General features: G+C 45.6%; 1 protein-coding gene and 1 non-coding gene across 3 annotated transcripts; both read left to right on the top strand.

Moving 5' to 3' along the window:
• The first annotated feature begins 359 nt into the window (after positions 1-359).
• On the top strand, positions 360-16,426 carry LOC132447883 (bromodomain-containing protein 3-like). Of its 2 annotated transcripts, XM_060038889.1 has the most exons (13): positions 435-647; positions 3,592-3,965; positions 4,917-5,054; positions 5,537-5,675; positions 6,426-6,553; positions 7,945-8,304; positions 8,704-8,832; positions 9,016-9,207; positions 9,600-9,650; positions 12,303-12,484; positions 13,120-13,385; positions 13,810-13,915; positions 14,948-16,426. In XM_060038889.1, exons 2-12 carry the CDS (start codon positions 3,765-3,767, stop codon positions 13,905-13,907), a joined length of 1,884 nt encoding a protein of 627 aa, XP_059894872.1. In that variant the 5' UTR covers positions 435-647; positions 3,592-3,764; the 3' UTR covers positions 13,908-13,915; positions 14,948-16,426. The 2 variants fall into 2 exon arrangements, with proteins under 2 accessions (XP_059894873.1, XP_059894872.1); XM_060038890.1 differs by lacking the exon at positions 9,600-9,650 and having other exon boundaries at positions 360-647.
• LOC132448098 (small nucleolar RNA SNORA16B/SNORA16A family) lies at positions 6,878-6,995 on the top strand. Its single transcript, XR_009523302.1, has one exon. It is a non-coding gene; the product is annotated as a small nucleolar RNA SNORA16B/SNORA16A family (small nucleolar RNA).
• Positions 16,427-17,790: the final 1,364 nt, after the last annotated feature.

Consider the following 17,790-nt stretch of genomic DNA (forward strand, 5'->3'; position numbering starts at 1 on the left):
CAAATTGATAAGGATAAAATGGTTGTCTCCTATCAAAATAAAGCAAGGAGCGACATATACAACAGTAGTGTCTGCATTTTTGCCAGTAATTTGAAGACAATTGAAACAAACGAGTTATTTCACAGTGTCATTTTCAATACACACATGACAACTTTGTAAAAACCCAGGGAACAACAAATGACAATAACACCATGTCATGACGAATAACGAAACTACATTCATTACTCCTCTTACAAAACTACAACCAACTACAACCAGTAATAATGTTAGTGTTTGTAATCAGGTGAGACTGACCCCTCTCCCGACCCTTACTCAGGCTCCTCTCCCGTGTACAGTGTTGCCAGATTGGGTCTATGGCTGCAGCCAGCGTTGCATTGGGTGGCCAGATTGCCATATTGGGCGGCCCAATCTGGCAACACTGCCCGTGAGCCTTTGCGCGCGGAGCCGAAGCCGTTCGTTCCGTGCAGCGGAGTGAGTCGGTGGGAAGGGGAACCCGGTCCTCCGCCTCCAGGCTCTTTGTTGGTGCTCGGCCTCCGCGGCACAAACACACTGGGACACACCACTCGGATACTCGGGACTACTTCGTGGGCGAGCAAAAGTATTTTTGGCTGCTGTGCTCAAAAAACCCTCCAGAGCACCTCACACAAGTAATACATCACCTATTCTCCACCTTTTAATTTGCTATGAACGACTCTTTACGGTACTTTTTGTATTTAGAAAGCAGATCACATGTATGTGTGATGGTTTCGGTGCACGTTTCTCTCAGTAGCCGGGGTCTGCTAGCCTAGCCTGCTAGCTGTGTACATTAGCCCTGCCATGCATTTCGCCGTCCGCCTTAGCATCGTGTTAGCATTGTGCTAGCTTCCTGTTGGCTGCTCTGAAACGCCATGGAGTAGTGTGTGGTAGTGAAAGTACAAAATGTGACTCAATTTACAGCCTCCCACCGGGACGTACCGCTCCCCAACGGGCTGTGGTGCTTATTCACACAATTTAGGGTGTCAGAAATATATATAACAGGCTGCATGTTTTTAAAATGGTAATGTGGTTGTGGTTAGCTTCAGGGGGAAAGTGATGGTGGGCGGGCAGCGTGTCTTTATCCACCTGGAGGGCTGCTCAGTGCTCAGGTCAGATCCCGCCATAATCACCATGTCACCGAAACAGGAAGAATCTTCTGTATTACAGTACGATTGTTACTCTCTTTCCAAAGAAACCATCCAATTGGGCTATAGTGCTAGTCGTAGTGGAGTTGGAGCCATTATTGGCGGTACAATGGGTCTGTTTACACATCTGTTGTTTCCTACAGTTGAATGTGTGTTGATACTCTTGCATGCCTTTCGTTATGATCCAACACGTTGGTTGAGTGTTGATTAGATAAACCAGACATCCAGTGGTTGTTATAGTAGAAGGGTTGAGGTCTTGTTATTATGGATCAAGATGAATAGTAAACACAATGGTTTCCAGAAGTGAATGGCCCCCTCTTCCCCTCATTATTCCGGGAACAGACTGTTTGATTCCATAGTTTATGTGGAAGACTCCATATGCTAGGTCTAGCATATGTAGCATAAAGCCTGAGTAAAACTTAGTTATTCTGACTTCTAGTCATTTCATTGTAGACTGACAGTGAAAAATGTTGTTACGCTGAGTATTGCTGCCCAAAATAACATTAAGACAAGCCATAAGGCTGGCCTGTGTTTCTGTGTTAAGACGGAATCAAATAACAAGGGTAGTAAACAAAGTAAATAAACCCTTGTATGGTACTTTATTATGCCAGAATCTGTTTGCTTTCCCAATTCCAGTATCAACAAAAGGTTAAATGCCATAACTCATTCAGCTGCCTTGAACATTTGTACAAACGCCCCTGAATAAAGGGACATGCTTCTGTATTTCAGTCACATTGTAACCATTATGTTTTAGGTTTATACACTGATTTAAATCTTGTTGCGGCTAAAGCCATATCATTCATGTTAAGTAATTTTGTTTGTCACGGGTCATCCAGAGTAAACACACTCCAAACACATATTTTTGTATTTTTTGATAAAATACAAGATATCATGCTTACAAATCCAGTCAAAAGTTACGGCTAGTTTAAATGCTATTACTGACAACAATGAAATTATACAACCAATAGATGATTTGTATCCCAATAGTCTCATCTAGGATTTCTTAAGTATCGTATTTTACTATCAACTAGGGTACCCTCTGCCTAATCTATTCGGCAGACATATCTAGACTGATTTGTGACAAAACACAGTCCCACAACCTTTCCGTGTGTAAACATTAAAGGTATTTATTTGTGCAGCATATATACCTAGTTAAAGACAATAATTCAGTCTCTTCCAGGGTATTGGGGGGTGTTTTGCATATAAAACGGGAGTGAAGGAACTGCAGATAATTGCACGACAAATTCCCTTTCTCTGATGAGACTCACAGATACAACTGGGCAATAATACAAAATCACTGTTTGTCTTTTGAATGGGATTTTATAGCACCATGAGATCAAGATACAGACTTATCGTGTAGTCCAAATTATTGTTGACATTAATTCAGACGAGAAGATACGCTTTCAATTATCAGAATAGTAGATCAGAAACATCAGAGCGAAATGACAACCACATTGTTATGACCCTCAGTTAGAATGTTATGATGGTATTTTATATTCATATGCATTCTGTGATATTTATAGACTTATCTTTTAACATTACGCATGATCATTGGTAATAAATAATGATTATGTATCGCCCCACCTACACACAGGTACCAACACATACCATGTAAAACTCCACGATTATACAGAGTGCCCTGGGCTCCTGCCCAGAAACAATTAACGACGATAGATCCCCCAAATATGTACAGATTGCCACACCAACATGTGTGTGTCACTTTTGCTGGAAGACGATTCAAAAACGTCCCCAAGTAGGACAAACCACCATACAGAAAAAATGAGGAAATACTACAAATACACACCAATACTATGCAGACAGCTTAGCTTACTGGCCTGTACACAAGGCCGTGCTTAATGTAACAGAAATTAAAAAAAACTAAGCTTCTATTCTTCTTGTAAATGCCTCGATGTTCGACCACTTAAAAATGTAATGTAAAAACAGGCCCCTGGCGACAGCACTGACCACAATTTTCTCTCACCTGAAGTTAAGTGGTTTTCTGTCCACTTTCCGCCTGTCCTGTGAACACCTGACACCACATTCCAAAACAATAACAGCTCACCACCTTTTCATACGATCATCTTTGATAGAAACCGACGGCCCGATGCCGGTGAGGGCCAAAATACTGGTTACGAAATTGTCGTTCTAGCACTCTGCGCAGTGGCTACTGCGCAGAGTGGCAATCTTATTATGTTTCATGTCAAGTCTCTGAGCCAAGAGCACTTAAGTATTGATTTTGCAATCTTTATTCATAATGCATGCTTGGTCTGTTGGTGTTATTAGGTGGCTTATTACATTTCTCTAACGTATAAAAAAAAAGTGGTGGGACTTTTTAAAAAAAACAATGACAAACAGGTATGGTATGGAGCCTCTGTGCCTAGTGGGCTCTTGTTTTGTGTCTAACATTGGGTCTGTGTCTGGTTCTAACAAGTCGTGAAGTCGGCCCCCCCTGAAATGGGATGGGCCACCGGCAGAGTCTCTGAAGAACCAGCAGCCTCCAGACCGACCCCAGAGACCCCCCGCCACAACGCATAGGAACACACAAACCAAAAGGCACGCCAGGCCCCCCGTGCTGGAACGTCGGGACCGCCCCCGCCGGGAATCATGTCGGGGATCCCCCCAGCGACCGGAGGTCCGCCCCAGCTTGCCAACATGCCCCCCCCAGAGGTGATCAACCCGGCCACACCCGGGAGGAAGACCAACCAGCTGGCGTACATGCAGAACGTGGTGGTCAAGTCTCTGTGGCGCCACCAGTTCGCCTGGCCCTTCTACCACCCCGTCGACGTGGTCAAGCTGGGACTGCCGGTAAGAACACAAAGTCTACTGGGCCGCTAATGCTCCATTTATTTGGGACACTCATTCGAACCTCACTGCATTATCAATTAAGTAAGATATCACATATTTCTAAAGAGAGAGGGAGCTGAAAAGAGTGGAACAGAGCAAGCTTAAGAGTTGGATCTTTCCCTCGAAGTGGCCTGTTATGGCTAATGGCTCCCGTCGAACCTAAAATGACACAGGAAGTGTTCCCCTCACAGGAAAGGCATGAATAGGCTCTCTCGGTCTGACACATTAACCAAGACACTGTAACCAGGACGACAAATGCAGAAGCATATACATCTCGCAGCGAGAAAAACATTTAAATAACGCATTGGGGAAATGCCTCGTGCAAAAAAATTGCAATGAAAGTGGTTTCGATCAAATAAATTCAGTTTGGTCAATGAATTCCTTCATTATGTTGAATTATTGCTCTGTTTCAAACTTGTGCTTTAGAGCAGTCAAAATTCTATTGAATATAAAGAGGTATTGACCATATGATGTTATCAGCTCTGGATAAGTGTTTGGTTACCTGTAGTACTTGTGTGTTTGAACTATTTGAAGAGTAAAATGAAATGGGGAATAGCTGGCCTGAATCCTGGACTCTTTGGTAGGGGAGATAAAGTCCCTCTATGTGTCAAAACACCGCTGAAGACTTTGTTCTTTTATTGTGTCTGGATGAATAACGTGTAAATATAAAAACAATAATTTGTTATGGTCAATTCTTGTTGTTAGGGTGTTTGACAGATCTTTTTTTTTTATTTTTTTTACATACATTTGCTTGTAATGTCAAGTCATTAAGAGATGATGTGTAAAATAAATCAATCAAAGAATGTCGGTTCATTTTACATTTGTAGCCAGAGATGGGCTTTATGTTGTGGGCCTGACTAGTGGTCGAGCAAACTAGTATTAATGTAACGGTGGGATTTTCTCGTTGGCTAGGATTATTACACGATCATAAAGACCCCTATGGACATGGGGTCGATCAAGAAGAGACTGGAGAACAACTACTACAGCAGCGCCGGAGAGTGTATGCAGGACTTCAACACCATGTTCACCAACTGTTATATATACAACAAGGTAACGCACACCATTTTCACCAACTGTTCTATACACCATGGTCACACACGTTGACCTGTTATGTGTGATCTCGGAAATGGGCATTAGGTGGCGCCCAGTTTCCACTCACTTACTGAGGTCCAATGGTACTTTCTTAGTAGTCTTCTAATCTCTGCTTCAGGAGCTAAAGTGGGTCCAACACTTTGAAGGGTCTGATAATCAAGCCCACGCCACAAGCCTACCTATACCATATACTCTAATTGATTTACTCCCACGCTACTCTACAGTCTACACCACTACTGATACTTGCTGTACTGTAACTCCAGTCTATTGTAGCCTTTACTATGCTATACCTTGTAGTATTCTTATCTTCTCTTCCTTTGTACGTTCTACTTTAATGTACTCCACTTTCTTTTCTTCTAGTCTACACTTGAATACACCAGACCAATAAAAATAATCATACTTTTCCTCTAACGTGTTCTACCCTTCTGTTGTCACGTCAGCCTACGGATGACATCGTGCTGATGGCCCAGGCGCTGGAGAAGGTGTTCCTCCAGAAGGTGTCTCAGATGCCCCCTGGACATGAGGAGGTCCTGCCTGCTGCTGCACCCAAAGTGAAGCCCAAGAAACCCACCACCCCAGGTAGTGAGCTCACCTCCCCCCAGGCCGACAAGCTGGTTTTATTGACCAAGATTGTTACGTTCAAAAATAAAGAAACAAATTGGCTTGCATGAAGCAGAAGCCAACCATATACATTTTATCAATGCGACTCGTACTTTTAACAATAACATTTCCCAATGCATCCAGGTACATTACTTTTTTGGTCTGTGTAGCAAACAACACTTTTAATTGAATGAAACATACATATCCGAACCCAAAGGGCACTGTAATCGGATGGCTCTGTACAGTGAACATATTAACAGTTATTATTATTATTAAAAGGACGGTCATACCTAGTTAGAACATCATATCAAGCATGGTATCTCTCTCATGGAAGGTGTGTTGATGCGCCTTGTTTTCCTGAGATTAAAATGACTCATTTCAAGAGACATCAGATGAGTATGCTGAACCTTTTTGAAGGTCACCGGTATGTGCCAATGGAACTTTTCCCACACATTATTTGAAAAGTCAGCACCTCCTATGGGTTAACTTCATAACTGATTGCATACGAAAACACAAACTTCAATAACTTTGAACACACTTCGTGAGGGGGTTAAAATACTGTTGTCAACATGAATATTTGTGTAGCACTAACAGGTTTCTGTTAACCACTCCCAGTGTGGATCTGGTTGTCCCCAGCCTCACGCGTCGGTTCCGCTAGTCAACAGCAACGGCTAACCACCTGAACGTCATGTAAACGTGCGTCTCTCTCTCTCTCTCTGTGTGACGAAGGCGGTCAGGACGGCACAGTGACCTCCTGCACCCCCGCCACACCTCCACCGTCCTCAGAGCTGGGGATGAACTCCTCCACCTCCAACTCCTCCTCGCTGCCCAACTCCCCCACCCAGTCTTCTGTCAAAGTGAGTCCACCACCACCACCCCCACCCCTGCCACATCCGTGGTGGTGCTTAGACGAGAGAAAACCTCGGCTGTGCGTCGGAAACACAACGCTGTCTTTGAAGCCGCAGCGTGTGTGCGAGTCTTTCACAAGTCGTTCATGACTAGTTCCTCCGTGATGATTTGCATGAACACAGATTGAATGGGTAAGAATACGAGAACCGTATTAACCCTGAGGGGGTTAATTGTAAAACCAATGAAAAAAACCTTCACACATGCAAAAAAACGCCTGTGATAGGGAATTTTCAGGAATCTTCAAATGTCCCAAAGACTGTTTTCTCAGGCACCCCTGCTTGTTTTGGTAGCTTTGGGCGGTCAACAGGATGCCAACATGATAACTTTCACCGACGGTCGCTGTTCAGTCTGTAAATGACTGTTGCTGCAACATTATGGGAAAGGATAACTTCTCATTTCTAAATTAGTCAAATAGTAAATGTAACACACTTTATCCAAAACAGCGTAATTAGAACTTGACCTGTATTTATCCAACTCATTGAGATTTAAAATCTAGTTTGTATGAGAGACCTGGGCCTGATCAATACCGGGATTCATAGCTTCTGCATTGGTGGACCCCAGTGGGGTCAATCAAACCGTACCCCCTGCCAGTGCTAACGCCTCGTTTCCACATACGTATGTTTTTCGTATCCGTGCTTCCGTAAATTTACGGAAGGAGTCGCTAGTGTTTTACGTACGGGCATGAATTCATTTACGGACAAAAGATGGGGGAGCGTATGATAATGGCCGTTTTTAGGAGACCGGTACTTTGGAACATGAGGATCGACGTATACAGAGATAAAAACAAAACCAACCAGGCTTGGAAAGAGATCGGTGAGGAGTTTGGCCTGCCAGGTACTTACAAGTTTTGTGAAAAACATGAAAACTTTCATACGGTATCTCCGTAAAACGACGGCGAAATTCAAAAAATTTGAACGTATATTACGGACATACCGGACAGACATTTTACGGAGGGGAGGAGTCTCGGAGGAAAAACGGACATTACGGAGAATCACATAGGAATGAATGGACTTTCGGTCGGAGACGGTTGGATCGCATACGAGAATGTACATATGTGGAAACGAGGCGTAATACCTTGCTGCTCTAGTTGAGCCACATTCTCTTTGAGCTAGACATAACCATACATCTCATGTGCTTCTAATCCCTCACTCACTAGCTTGGGGATCACTTGCACAGCCTAGCACATGCAGACATTTCCGTCAATGCACAAATAGTTGAGATCCTGCCATACGGAGTAATCCTGTTTGTAACTGATGAAAATAAAATAAAAAATAAATACAGATTTATGCATTTTCATCTGCATTCTGAACTCAACATTTTTTTGTCTCCGCACCCCAAGACGCTGAAGAGGAAGGTCCTCTCGACCCCGCCGCCGGCGCTCCCGGCCGCCGTCCAGGTGGCGTCGCCGCCGCCGGAGAGCGAGGCGTCCCTGGAGAAGAAGCGGCGCGAGAGCACGGGGCGGCCCATCAAGCCGCCCAAGAAGGCGCTGGCGGAGGAGGAGGAGACGGCGCAGCACGCCACCAAGAGGGGCCGCCTCACGGAGCAGCTGCGCTTCTGCGAGGGCATCCTGAAGGAGTTGCTGTCCAAGAAGCACGCGGCGTACGCCTGGCCCTTCTACAAGCCCGTGGACGCCGAGGCCCTGGCGCTGCACGACTACCACGACATCATCAAGCTGCCCATGGACCTGGGCTCCGTCAAGGTGAGTGGCGCCGCCGAGGCGTTTACATTCAGGCCGTTGGCCAGACGCCTTTATCCAAAGCGACTTACAACAGTACATTTGTCGCTAGGTTAACCCATTCCCCGTAGACAACAAAGAGAGCTAGGATAAGATGCTAGACAGCTAACTATTTTGTGTATGTTTTTTGCCACCCAATCGAATGCAATGCGCGATCAAGCGGCTGCATGGCAGTGTGTTTGTTGTGTGCTTTCCGTGCCCCGTGCTCACGAACGTCATAGGTGATGGCCACGCCCCCTTTTTCATGCTAACTGATCCAAGCGGGAAAATAATTTCTTCGTTTTCTGCATCATGGCGCCCGAATCGAGTGCTCCAGGTCTTCTGACGTGACGCGTTTGTTTTGGTTATCTTCCCTCTCTTCAGAAAAAGATGGACGAGCGGAAGTACCACGACACTCAGGCGTTTGCGGCGGACGTCCGATTAATCTTCTCAAATTGTTACAAATACAACCCTCCGGATCACGAAGTGGTCGCCATGGCACGGAAACTCCAGGTACCATTCTGTGTTTTGGCGGCGGCAAACTTTCTCCAAGCCTTTAGCTGATATTCTATCAGATGCATATTGGCCAATACTCATAGTCACTGAGTTTCAATCTGGGAACTAGCCTTTCCGATGTGTCTCTGGACGGTCGTTCTGATTGTTTGCGTGTGTGACCCCCCCGTCCCCCCGTCCCAGGACGTGTTCGAGATGAGGTTCGCCAAGATGCCGGACGAGGCGGTGGACCTGAGCTCGCCGGGGGGCGGGACCCCGAAGAACGCCAAGTTCAGCCTCAACAGCGGCAACTCCTCGGTGTCGGGCATGTCGGACGGCGAGGAGGACCACGCCAGCCGCCTCGCCGAGCTGCAGGAGCAAGTGGGCGCTGAACAGGTGGGTTTCCATGACAACCTGGTCTTTAACGAGCCGCTCGTTCTTAGCACCGGGTCCGCGGCGGTGATTGACGAGCCGTTTGAAAGGGTGTCCATTAGTGACATCACAAGGGTGATGAATAGATGAATTCACGCTGGAATTCACCGACTGGAAGGCTTGAGTTCATGCATCCGTCACAGAGGTGGATAGACCCTCCAACTTATGATGTCACAAATGGGTCGTTTTTTGAAATGGCTTTTTAGGACTAGTCAACATCACACCCGGTGTGAAGATAGGTGCCAATTTAGGAATTAATTTGTCGTGATACACTGCGAGAAATACCCTGTGGCTAATTATTTATTATTCATATATCCATATATGAAATGTTTCTATTTTTGTTTCACGTCTCTTAGCATCAGAACGGTAGTGAATTGGGGAGAAATGGGTGCAGCGACAATGATCAGGTGACTACAACTTACCAATTATCACCTCATTAACAGACGATAGACGAAACTAATACTATAACTCTAAGGGCGCTTTTACGCCTATAGTTTGGTGGGTGATGCTTAGTTGTGTTAAATGGCCTGGGTTAAATTAAGACCGACCAAACTTCTTCACAGTTCACTCAATCTTTCTAATAATTGACAACAGTCACGAGCGAAGCACAACTTCACTAACGTACTCAAACTGTAGATATTCAGATTTATACTTGTATAGTATTTAACTATGCAGTTTAAGGTGCATGTTTGTCAATGTTCCACACATCCCTCCCCAAATGTGTGTTGGCTTGTAAAGGGTTACTCGTGGTAAACTAGTACGGCTGTAGGATGCGACAGGTAGTCTGCGGGCAGTGAGGTCTGAACCCTCACCCTTTAGACTGAGAGCAAACACACCACCAGCCTCCCCCACCCTCCTTCCCCTTCAGTTTGAAATACTGCCTGTTGCCTCTCTTTCAATTCAACTTACTTGGGTCAACGTGAAACTTTCTGCCCCCCAGTGTGAACAAGATGGGTGGCTGTCAATCACTCCTATGGTGTGTGTGTGTGTGTGCATGGTGTGTAGTCATGCTGTGTGTGTGTGTGTGTGTGACCAGATTGCCACCAGGGGGCCGTGTGCGCCGGAGTGTGGGACAGTCTGTCAGTGTAGCCGGGGTCCCACTTCTGCAGTGAGTGTCTTTATGACTGAGTCTGCCTTATTAGCTGGGAAGGATGTGGTTTTGGTCGGGAGTCGGTGCAGGCATTGCTGCAGAAGCTGTGTCCCCTGAGGCCACAACTGCTCTGCGAGCGCCTCATAACACCACCGGAAATATACGCACTCCACTAACGATGAGGGGATCGCTTGATTCATTGATGATTCGCTGATTGATAATCAATCGTTGTTTTAAGTATAAAATGAGATGCAGAAAACAAAGCTATAATGAGGTTAACGTCGCAATTATTTGCTGGCAATAGCTTCGGGTACGACAATGTCTGCTGTTTTTCTCTTGTTCTGGGAGTAAAAACACCTTCCTGGTTTGGTCTCACGCGTAACATGGTGGGTTAGCAGAAACTCAGTATCGCCTTGACACTTTGACACACACGCCTCAAAATGATGTGTGTGTGTGTGTGTGTGTGTGTGTGTGCGAGCGCTTGCACAGGCTATTCACCAAATACAACGAGTCCGGGCGCGTCGGCCATCCCGCCCTCTTTAACGCCGGCTCATTTGGCTTCAGACGCGGGCTCGTCGCCCCGGAAGATTGGCGCTCCATCCACGGCTAATGGCATTATATCTGCCCACCCATAAACACCGAGCGCGGATAATGACCTTTTCACACCGGCGGCTAAGCAGACATTTTACACCACTTTAGTATTCTGGTTGGAGGGGGGGGGGGGGGGGGGAGATCCACGTCCAAGCATGAAACACCGCCGTAAACCAAAACGCTGAGCGTCAGCGCGTTCCGGAGCGACGCGGTGACGCGGTGATACACGACGGCGCTCCGCGACACCGGCAATTCTTTGTTCCACTGTCGACGGCGGTGGAATGAACGGCCCGTCAACCGGGCCCTCTTGTCCGCCGCTCTCCGTCTCCCCGGCGCTCCCCTGCTTGTTATTCCACTCCACGGAGTGGAACGCGGCTGAGGGTTTGTCGCTGTGCGGAGGACTGGGTGTGGCCGAGGCCGGGCCCTCAAACAACAAGGCAAGAACTGGTTTTAAACGAGGTCCTCCCCGTTTCGTTCAACATGGACCCGGGGAGTTATTCACCCGTTTACCCTTTTAAGAGCTTAGGTTAAAGGGGTTATTCTTGGCCTGTGAATCCCATTTAAGACCGAGTGTGCTAAAAGCGTTTGGCTCACGTCTGGTTCTATAGCCATGTGAATCTCTTAATTTAAGAGATTGCACTTATAAGAAGTCTTTTAGAAATAGATAACCAACAGAGGGGACATATGCGTAAGTGTTTTGAAATCATTAATTTAACAGCATCTCAACAGATCGACACCACAATCAGCAGTGTTAGGAGGATCTAAATTGGCTGCGACTGGTGTCAAAGTGTTTTTGCCATCTTGTTAGAAAATAGTACAAAGTAGACGACTCCTGCACAAGTTTAGCATGCCCCATCTGCGTCGCCGTGTTTAAAACGACATTAACACCATTAGCCGTCTTCAGTTGAACGAAGTTACAAAATCGAATCTTCCTCGATGAGCCGTATCATTTCCCCAGCGTCAGATAATCCGCTTCCCAAGACAATTTTGTTTCAACTGAACAACGGCATTGGCTCAATACAGCACGCCGTTTTTCAAAAGCCCTTGTTAATTCTGCTGCTCTGTTTTTTCCGTGTCTCTTCGAAAAGAACCTTCATCGGAGGGACGTTAATAGGACGATGCCTGTCTTTGCCTCCTTTCAAAACAACAGCAACGCCTTTTTAAACCGTTAAATAAAAGTCAAAATGGCGGGTTGAAGCCATGAATACACTAACACACTAATGCGTTTTAATAACAGAATGATACACTTATTCTAACCCCCCCCCCCCCCCATAAAAGCATGTCTCCTCTCTTTATAACCATGTGTGCACCACCACCAAGTATGACAACGTGGCCTGTGAACCTAACCCCGTCCTCGCACGCGCGCCCCTCTCCCCAGCTGAAAGCCGTGCACGAGCAACTGGCGGCGCTGTCGCAGGCGCCCGGCAGCAAGCCCAAGCGGGCCAAGGAGAAGGACAAGAGGAGGGAGGGGCGGCCGGGAGAGGAGAAGAGGAGCTCCAAGCCCGCCCGGCCGGGCCAGCCGAAGAAGACCTCCAAGAAGTCCTCCAGCAGCAGCCTCAAGTACGCACCCACTGTCGTGCGCGCTCAGCACCGTGCACGCCCTCCACGTCCCACGCCCATAGCTTTTTTTTTTGTCAGTACAAAAAGGTGTACCAACGCATTAGAGGGACCCGTAATAAAGTCCTCTCGGTTGGCTGTGTGGTCGTCACGTGTCTTTCTGGACTCTATCCACTTGTGACACCCCGAGTGGGAGTGTCTACCCAGCTGGACGATGCCCGCTCGCCTCACAGCCGGAAGACGGATCTATCCCCCCCCATCCCACTCTTAACTTGTGCCGTCACAAACGGGGAGATTTTGACACGGCTTGTAATGGCTCGTCGACGTCACACCTTATGGCGGAAAAGGGGGGGGTCCTTGAACTTGTAAATACAGATGCTTAGGGTGAAATGTCGGCACCGCTAAATTGTTTAACTAAGGACAACCAGAATGTCGCCTGGAAAAAGGATTAGCCTTGTAAAGTGGAGGACTGTACACATAACCTTTCACTTTGTATATTTGACCGAACGATGCGACCACACCCCTCGTTGAACACTTGCTTATCCAATACACATCCTTATGTATACATGTGTGACTGTATGTCTGGGCCCTCGTCTCTAAAACGCTTCTCCGTCTTTCCGCGGACCCCTTTCTGCAAGGAAGGGGCCGAGGGAGTACGACTCTGACGACGAGTCCCTCCCCATGACCTACGACGAGAAGAGGCAGCTGAGCCTGGACATCAACCGCCTGCCGGGGGGCAAGCTGGGCCGGGTGGTCCGCATCATCCAGACCCGGGAGCCCTCCCTGAGGGACTCCAACCCCGACGAGATCGAGATCGACTTCGAGACGCTGAAGCCGTCCACGCTGCGCGAGCTGGAGCAGTACGTCAAGTCCTGTCTGTACAAGAAGATGAGGAAACCGGGCGGTGAGTTGTTGGGGGAGGGGGGGGGTGTCAGACACTCACAAGTCAAACGTGTCAGACACTCACGAGTCAAACGTGTCAGACAATCGTGTCAAACATTGTCAGACGCACACGTCAAACATGTCACACAAAGGTGAAGTTTGTTCACACAAAGTACTGTAAAAACTAGATGTGTTTACACTGCGTCTTTATACATGTCTCACTTTCACAGCGGGTTTAACATGATGAAAATAAACATTTATTTCAGTAGTTTTATTAATTCATGAAGACGTATAAAGTTTTTCATAGAGTGCTTTGCAAAGAACACACACACACTTTACATTATAAGAAATGCAGTACACAAAAACAAAGAACAAGGAAACAAAAAGCGTTTGGCCAGGTGTACTTACTCGGACTCACACCTGTGTGTTTACTTCCTGTTCCCCAGAGGAGGGAGCGGCTGGGAACAGCGACAGCAGCAGTTCGTCTGACTCAGCCAGCAGTAGCTCCAGTGATTCCAGTTCAGACAACAGTGAGCCCGACTGAGTTCCATGGTACGTCTTCTGTTCTAACCCAGTTTGTCGTGTTTTATTCATACAACTTTTAACTTCACTGTGACATTGGTTTAACTGTTTAGAATGGCCCAAAAATAAATAGCAGACGAAAAAACATGTGTTCATACATCATATACCAGTCTAAAGCAACGGGAAAAGTTGAAAAAGCAAGATTTAATAACTTGGGTTTATTTTGCTTCGGAATGTAAAATGTTCCCTACGTCCCCTTATCACTCAAGATAAACTATGTGAGGACATATATTGGTTCCTTCACAGCTAGGCCGTGCCCTTTTTTTAGATGTAATTAAATGGCATTTCGCTTGAAAGTGCAATATCCGCCGCGGGCGCTGCTCATCATAAACACCATCCATCCTGAGACGGCGTGATGAACAGCTTGTTCTGCCACGCGCCCAATAGACCCGTGACTCATAACCCCCCCCGACCGGAGCTGATGGCCAGCGCTCTGCCACGTTCTATCACCTCCTCCACGCGGTCCCACACACCCAGCACTGGCGCTATTGTCGACTCCACTCACTGTCGCCTCCTTCGCTGTGTGGCTTTATTTATTGTGAATGAATGGCGTAGTAGCTCGAACAATGTCCACAGCTTGACCCCCGTCCTTGAGCAATACGGCCCTAACCCAGCCAGCTCCATAATACACTCACCTTAAAGGAAATAACAGTACGGGGCTGTGGATGAGAGAGTAATAGGAAATGGAACGTAATGCGACAAAGTGACAAAGTGGTTTAAAGAAATGACGGATTTGAGAATAGGTTCTAAATTGAGGAAGGGCTGTGGCTTCTCCAGTTTGATGGTTGATGTAGGAGAAGCTTTCTTATAGTGCTGTTCACACGGGCTGCATACAAACGTGTGTGTGTGTGTGTGTGTGTGTGGCACCAATAATGGCCATGACATTTCATTATACAATTGTAACTAAGGTGGATACTGCAAGAACTGAAACGAAACACTTCCATTTAATAGAAATACCAAACTGATGACTTTTTCTTCTTATTCCACCTTTTGTTGTTCCAGATCGTGGAGCGAGATAACGGACAATGTGATTAGAGCAGTACAATGAGGCACGACCTCCATCTTATAGTTTGTGTTGTCATGGAAACCACATTAGGGGGAGGGAGGGGGCGGCCCTCCTGAAGGTTCTGCTCTACCGACGAGTCTCCCTGGATATGTCACACGTCCATCGTGACATCCACCCTGACACGAAGTCCACCCACACAACAATCACAACATCGTCATGATCTCCTGTCGCAATATCTATCGCAATACCCAAATTGACACAATATCCACCATGATATGATGCTATCCACTCTTTAATCTGTCACGATATCCCACACAAATATACCACCACCTCCATCGTGATACTCACCACATCTATGTCATGACCTCTCTATCGCGATTTATATGGTGATATCCACAATCACATGTCCACCACAATGTATATCATGATACCCACCACAATATATTGCCGTCGATCTATATCGCGATATCCATCATGATCGTCCATGTAGGCAGGATGCTGTAAAAAGGGGTGTGTGTGCGTGCGTGCGTGCCTGCGTGTGTGTGTGTCACACACTCTTGTTTTGTTGTACAGCCGATCCGATGTGCATATCTGTGTGGTCCATGGCAGCTGAAGGTCTTTCAACCTCTACACATTTGTTTTGTACAAAAGAAAATTTAATCTGACCGCATGATTGGATGGATTTGAATGTTGGTGCATAGTCTTGAGTGTGTGTGTGAGGGTCAGTTTGGGTTATGATCACTGATTAAAGGTTGTGAGGAATCTGTCGTAGGTGGAGGTTTAAGACGTGTCTACCTTAGTGGTGAGGGGCTCCTTAGTGTCTGAATGTATGGTGAAGTGGCTCCCTGTTGAACTCAGTGAATAGACTTATCCTGCTCTGGTTCTCTGCTCGGAAAAATATGGTTTCAATAACTTTTTTGGAAAAATGTAAAATACATTTTATAAAAATAAACGAAAACAAAACAAACAAAAAAAGGATATTCTCTGTTATATTTATTTTTATGCCCAGATATCTATGTTCACGTTTCTCCGCCTTAAGTTGTCTGTTATAGTTTTTTTCATTTTGTCGTTTTTTTTCTGAATGTTTTCTCATTGGTCAAATGCTGACCAAGAACATGTATATAAATATATAGATATTTTCAAATCTAACTTCTTTTTTATGCTTTTGTTGTAATATGATAGCCTCTTTTTATATATATAAAAAAGGATTTCTACTTTTTATTTTTAACATGCATGGAGATTTGTTGTACCTCAATTTAGCTTTCTTTTTTTAAGTCTTGTTTTAAGGTGTCTTCTTTTTATGTTGCCCATAAAAGGACTTGTGTATCCTCTGTAAATAAGTTTAGGCTTGCTCATGTAAATGTCTGCCATAATCAACGAGTAGAAGTTATCATTTAATGTTTCTGCAAAACTGTAATAAGAGCTAACTTCCTTTTTGGTTTTTCTTCAATAAATACAACAAGAAGCCTGACAAATGTTTTGTGTGAAAATATATAAATTTTAATGTAAGGCATTTACTGCATAATTCAAATCTTTCATAATTTGCTATCCAACTAGATTATATTGACCTCTGGCAATCACTTCCACTTTAAACTCTGCCAACATCATCCCTCAACCAGATGTTACAACCACCGACACGATTTGTCCCTCATTGTTTAAACAGCTGTTATTTACATGGATTTTTTTTTTTGGTATATTTCATACGGATTTTGTTGATTTAAATACATGACTAATTGTGCTTTAATGATCACTACTTATGAAGAATGCTAAATGTACCTGCAACTCCCTAAACATCCGAGAGAGGGCACCCGTGTGACGCATTTGCGACGCGTATTTGCAGTGATGTGATAATTTATGTTTAGCCTCGCAAAAAATGTTTTTTATTCTAGAAATTTGTCGTTTTAGCATGAAAGATTCAATTTATTTTTGTCTTGGCCGGGTTTCGTGTCAATACCGTCTATCAAAAAACAAAAGAAATCAGTTGCTGAGGTTGAACCTTTACCTACTCTTTCCCCACCACAGGGTGCAAGACATCTGCCGTCCAGCTTTACAGGTGGGTCTACTAAGCTCTTACGTTTTTCATCGATTCGATACACATTCCAATTATACATTCTCCGCAACTTCCACTAGGCATGAAAAGGTTGTTGATTTGCAGATCTGATCAAAAGGTTCACATCGAGCATGTCGACCCGGAGTCGGAACCTCATGATGAGGGATGCGGCACGCAAGCAAGCATGACTCCACCGCTGATGTCAAGGGAACCATGATCATGCCTCTGTTTATATGTATTTATGGCTCTGGATTCAATCCCCAATGTCTGCAAGACTGCCACCTTATACGGCAGCCCCCCTAGACTAATACATAGTACAGCATTTCATCTGAATTTAGTAAATAGGCTTGAATTCAAAGCTAAATGACTACTAACTAATAGGCCTGTGCACGGCAATGTCCATTTCGTGTTGCAAGAGATGCGGACGTCTCAGTCCAGTGGAGGGAGCATACTCAATGTATGGCAGCACAGGGGGAGAAGTGTGCTTTTGTAAAGTGAACATCCATAGCCAATGAGCTGCAGGCTGCAGCAAGGCTATAGTTTTGGGTTGTAGAGGTTTCCTGTCTCTTCCGTGGATGACCCCCTTGCAGGTGGGTTGCACATTGTTAACCAATGTGACGGGCAAAACCAACGTGACGTGCACAACCAATTTACTAGCCTATTAGGCAGAATTGTTAACACATTTTGGAGTCATGCCAACCATTCAGTGATATGAACATGTACCACTTGCATGGCTGTCGGGTGGCATTTTAATTAAGGAAGTTTGAAAGTTGTCAGGTGGTGCAGTTG

The sequence above is a fragment of the Gadus macrocephalus genome, chromosome 19, assembly GCF_031168955.1.
Source record: "Gadus macrocephalus chromosome 19, ASM3116895v1".
NCBI classification, from domain to species: domain Eukaryota; kingdom Metazoa; phylum Chordata; class Actinopteri; order Gadiformes; family Gadidae; genus Gadus; species Gadus macrocephalus.

Excerpts from the sequence above, each read along its gene's own strand:
- LOC132447883 (XM_060038889.1), top strand. The coding sequence starts at position 3,765 with ATGTCGGGGATCCCCCCAGCGACCGGAGGTCCGCCCCAGCTTGCCAAC. Across the intron at positions 8,833-9,015 it reads CCATGGCACGGAAACTCCAG|GACGTGTTCGAGATGAGGTT; the intron begins GTACCATTCTGT and ends CCCCCGTCCCAG. Across the intron at positions 13,386-13,809 it reads GAAGATGAGGAAACCGGGCG|AGGAGGGAGCGGCTGGGAAC; the intron begins GTGAGTTGTTGG and ends CCTGTTCCCCAG.